The sequence below is a fragment of the Phaethon lepturus genome, unplaced genomic scaffold (assembly GCF_000687285.1).
Source record: "Phaethon lepturus isolate BGI_N335 unplaced genomic scaffold, ASM68728v1 scaffold47072, whole genome shotgun sequence".
Taxonomy (NCBI): Eukaryota; Metazoa; Chordata; class Aves; order Phaethontiformes; family Phaethontidae; genus Phaethon; species Phaethon lepturus.
In genome coordinates this window covers 1-4,149 of record NW_010526431.1, presented here as the reverse complement: position 1 = coordinate 4,149, position 4,149 = coordinate 1, and the positions used below count along the sequence as shown (strand labels likewise).

Genomic DNA, 4,149 nt, shown 5'->3' with positions numbered 1-4,149 from the left:
CGAGGGGGCTCCGCTTCGCCCTCCTCCAAAAAGAGAGTGGCCCCAGGAGCGGTGCGGCTGTGCCGGCCAAGCCTCCCTCCGGCGCTCCCTCTGCAGACTCCGTGGAGCAGGGCGGCTGAGGCCGCGAGTGTGTACCCGGGCCTTAGCAAGGGGCGCTCTTGGTGTGCGGCCTCTTTGCAGACCGAGTGTGTGGCATGGGTGTTGAAACATCAGACGGTAACCACGAATGCCCTTGGTCCAGTCGTGAGAGGTGTAGTCGAACTGGACAAGGGGCCTGTTTCAGTGCTGTATAGTCCAGCTGCTCTTGTAGGTGCCGCAAAGGTGGATAAAACCCTATGAAGTGAAAAGGGAGAGTAAGCAAGGCTGTTGCTGCGTGCTGTTCGGTGCTAAGGAAGCGTTGTGTTCTTCCTTCAGATACCTTCTTAGCAAAGGGCTCTGCTACTCTGGACAAATTGAAGGACCTCTGTAATGAAGGGAAAGAACATCCTTCCATGCTTTTGCAGCTCTATACACAGGTAGTCTATTTAAAGCGCTAAGAACTCCCTTTAAAGAAAATCTGCTGTGTAGGTTACGGGAGAGGGTTGGGTGTAGGAAAGAAGGTATAGCAGAAAGGGGTCTCTGTTACTCGGTGTGTGCAGTGAACATCCATGAAGTGCAGTGCTGCTTTTCTCCGGGTTGGAACGTAGAGTCGCTAATAGTTGTGCTGGCATTCTAAGGACAGGAGCGGTTTTGAGTTTACCTTCGCTGTCAATCTTACCATAGCTACAACTTGCAACTTTTGTAAACTAAAGGTTAAAAATTAGTTTAAAATTGTAATGTTTTATAAACTGTAACAAGTTTGTTACTGCATACCACCATTTGATTATTTTGCTGGTAACATTTTTACATTGTGTCTCTTATTGTTTCCATAGGCTGTCTTAGACATTACATATTTTGAGGAAACCCAGCTTGTGGATGAAGATTTTCCAGAAGAATCTTCCTTGCAGAAAGTTAAAGAACTTGTTTGTATTCTTTCAGAACCAGAAGAGCTAATGAGGGAATGCAACATAAATGAAGAAGTAAGTACTAATGTTATTCAGCCCAAGAATTAATAATTTAATTTTTAAAAATAAAAAATCTGGAACAGGATATTAGTATTTGTATTTTTGATGGGCAGAATTTAAGATATTTTGAAAAATTTTCAAGACTTATTTGTATTTAAATAGTGATTCCTGAAAATATTTTTCTTAAATTACTTGTTGGATGCTCAGAACTTTTCTTGGTAACATTTCATGATTCTGTGTGCTTTTGGCAGTTTAAATCCAAAGTATTAGGTTTGTGTTTGTGACTGTTGTTAAGTACAGCCTCTAAAGTTAAGAGACTTACACTGTTCACATGTGTGAGTGTGTATATGAGTAGTTCAGATGGTTTACTTTTGGGTTAGCCCAGTTTGTTGAATTTTATTTCAGACCATCAGTGTCCTTGGTGCAGAGTTGTTAGAATGTCTTTACTGGAGAAAAGGAGCCCTGATTTACATGTATTGTCACACAGCAAAAGAAAGGAGTAAATGGCTACGAGAAAACATTGCCATATTTAAAAAGGTAAAGGAGATTAAAAAGTTCTATGGGCATGTGAGTACAGTTTTAGAGTTTGACTCTTCACTTTTAAAATACAGCTTTTTTTTTTTTTTTTTTTTTCCTTTTTAAATAGTGTTTTGGGAAATTAATAGCAAAGAAGTATTTCTGGTCATCATTAAATTAATCAGAACTTATCTAAAAGGTTTTTTTCCTCCCCCCTCATTTTTTAACTGTACTCAGTGTCTTAATGATGGAGTTCATTACTTGATGAAGATGCTTAGCTTTAGATGCCCTCTTCAGCTAAATGAAGATGTCTTACTTCAAGATAAAGACACAGCTATATTACTCAGTGAAGGTAAAAAAACCAACCAACAACAACAAAAACCCCACAACCCTCTCCTCTTAATAATTGCTCCACTTTATTAAATGCTTTATTGTGTAATTTTGTTGTTTGACTTCATTTGTGTTCAAAACCTGTCATTTTTTAGAAAAAAAAAATAAATGAGGTGGATAAGTAGGCAGCAGTGCTCTCCCCCCCACTCCCCTTTCTTTTTGACTCATGTATTTTAGGACGTGGCAGTACTCATTTTCTCTGTTTTTGAGTTCACTGGAGTAAAGTGAACTGAGATAATGGTTGTTTTATGCACAACATGTGTGTTTTACAACCATCCAAGTGTCCACTGACAACTGTTGAAAGCACAAATATGACTGCAGAGGGTGCTTAACAATCCCATGTTGGTCTTCCTGTTTAGATCTAAAAGAACACAGATAGGAACACAGAATTACTGACTTCACACAGGTAGGAAGTACATTTAGAATTGGTTAGATTTGGCAAACACTCTCTCTGCCTCCATTTTATGTAGCTTTATATAAGTTGCATTACTACAGTACATTTACATGAGGATCTGAGGCTGCATCAGTGTGGTGCAGGTAGAGTGATATAGCAGGAGGGGGTTTGTAAGGTAAAACAGCTGGTGCTGAGGACATGGAATCAGAATAATTGGGGTTGGAAGGGACCTTTAAGGTCATCTAGTCCAACTCCCCTGCAATCAGCAGGGACAGCTTCAACTAGATCAGGTTGCTCAGAGCCCCGTCTAACCTGACCTGGAATGTTTCCAGGGATGGGGCATCTACCACCTCTCTGCAGCCTGTGCCAGTGTTTCACCACCCTCATTGTGAAAAATTTCTTCCTTATGTCTAGTCTAAAATTACCCTCTTTTAGTTTAAAACCATTATCCACGTGATGCCCATGTTGTACACATGCAAAACTAGCTCTACTCTGGCTATGGGGGGGCATGGAGCACCTTCTTGCTTAATTTCATCTGAAAGCAGCATTGCTCCTGTTCAGCTCCACAATACAAAACCAAGTTCAGTAACAGATTTGTAGTTTTATTTAGCAGGATTTTTCTTTTCAGTGACCGTGGACAAGTATGTCACGCTTTATTCAAATACTAAAGCTGCTGCTGATTAACTTGAGTTATGATGATGCTCAAATGGCATCTTCTTTTACACTTGAATTGTGGGAGGCACAGACGCATTCTGAAATAAAGATGCATAATCATGCCTGCACTTAATGGATTGTAAAGAAATACTGAAATTCTCTAAGATAAATAGGCAAACACAATTATCAGAATAATATTTATATGGCAATCTTAAAGATTTTAGTGTTATGGAGGGGCAAAATGAGCAAAGCCTTGATTCAGGTTCTTCTCTGGGCAGTGCCAATCATACTTAAAATTTGGGGTTTTTTGGTGTACCCTTCAAATAGGCTTGTACTGCCCTTTTGGATTTTTTTTCTGAAAAATTTTGGGGTTAACAAGCTGTGTACTTGTATTGTACTTGCACTTGTATTGTAGACAACAGTAAGTACTTTATCTAAATTATTTTTGCAGGCGTATTTAGTGACACTCACTTACTGGCGATGATGTACAGCGGAGAAATGTGCTACTGGGGACTGCAACACTGCGGAGAAGGGAAGCAGGAAAGACTTGAGACCGTAGATTCAGTCTCTACCAGTGACCTGGTCTGCAGATCACAGAGCATGTCGCTGGATTTCCGAGAAACGGGCAAAAACATGTTAACGAAGTATGTGGCTGTGTGTGAGGGACCTTTAAAAGGCCAAGGGTGGAACACAACAACTGCAAAACAGATGTTGCATTACTTTCTGAAAAGCCACAACTGAAAAACTCTGATTTGGTTGTGCTGGCAAGAAATTTTGTGTGTGAAGAGCACGCTTAGGGAGGTGGTCTCTCTGCTTCAGTGTCTGACCATTCTTATCAAAATGTATACTCGCGTTGCATTAAAAACATGCATTCAAAGAACTCCTGGAATACAGGTCCAAAGTCTAATCAAGTATTTTTAGGGGGGTAAAAAAAAAAAAAAAATCCTCTACGGTGCCAGAGCTGTCCCTTCTCTCCGCTCCGCCTTCCCTGGCGCCGGCGTACTGGGACCGGAGGGGCGGTGGCGGGGTTGAGGCATAATGGCGTCCGGGGGAAGGGAGGAGCGGGGCAGTTTGGAGGCCGCTGTGCGGGATCGACTCCGCATCTTCCGGGAGCGCTGGGCGCGGGGGATCCGCGAACGCGGCGGTACCGCC

The 4,149-nt window shown here is 41.7% G+C and overlaps 1 protein-coding gene across 1 annotated transcript; it reads left to right on the top strand.

Moving 5' to 3' along the window:
• Positions 1 to 414: 414 nt before the first annotated feature.
• On the top strand, positions 415 to 3,738 carry LOC104613820 (chromosome unknown open reading frame, human C5orf51; the record flags this gene model as incomplete). Its single annotated transcript, XM_010283054.1, has 5 exons — positions 415 to 515; positions 912 to 1,058; positions 1,449 to 1,580; positions 1,797 to 1,911; positions 3,449 to 3,738. Coding segments are annotated over 5 exons (785 nt in total), but the record flags the coding sequence as incomplete, so codon positions are not given.
• Positions 3,739 to 4,149: the final 411 nt, after the last annotated feature.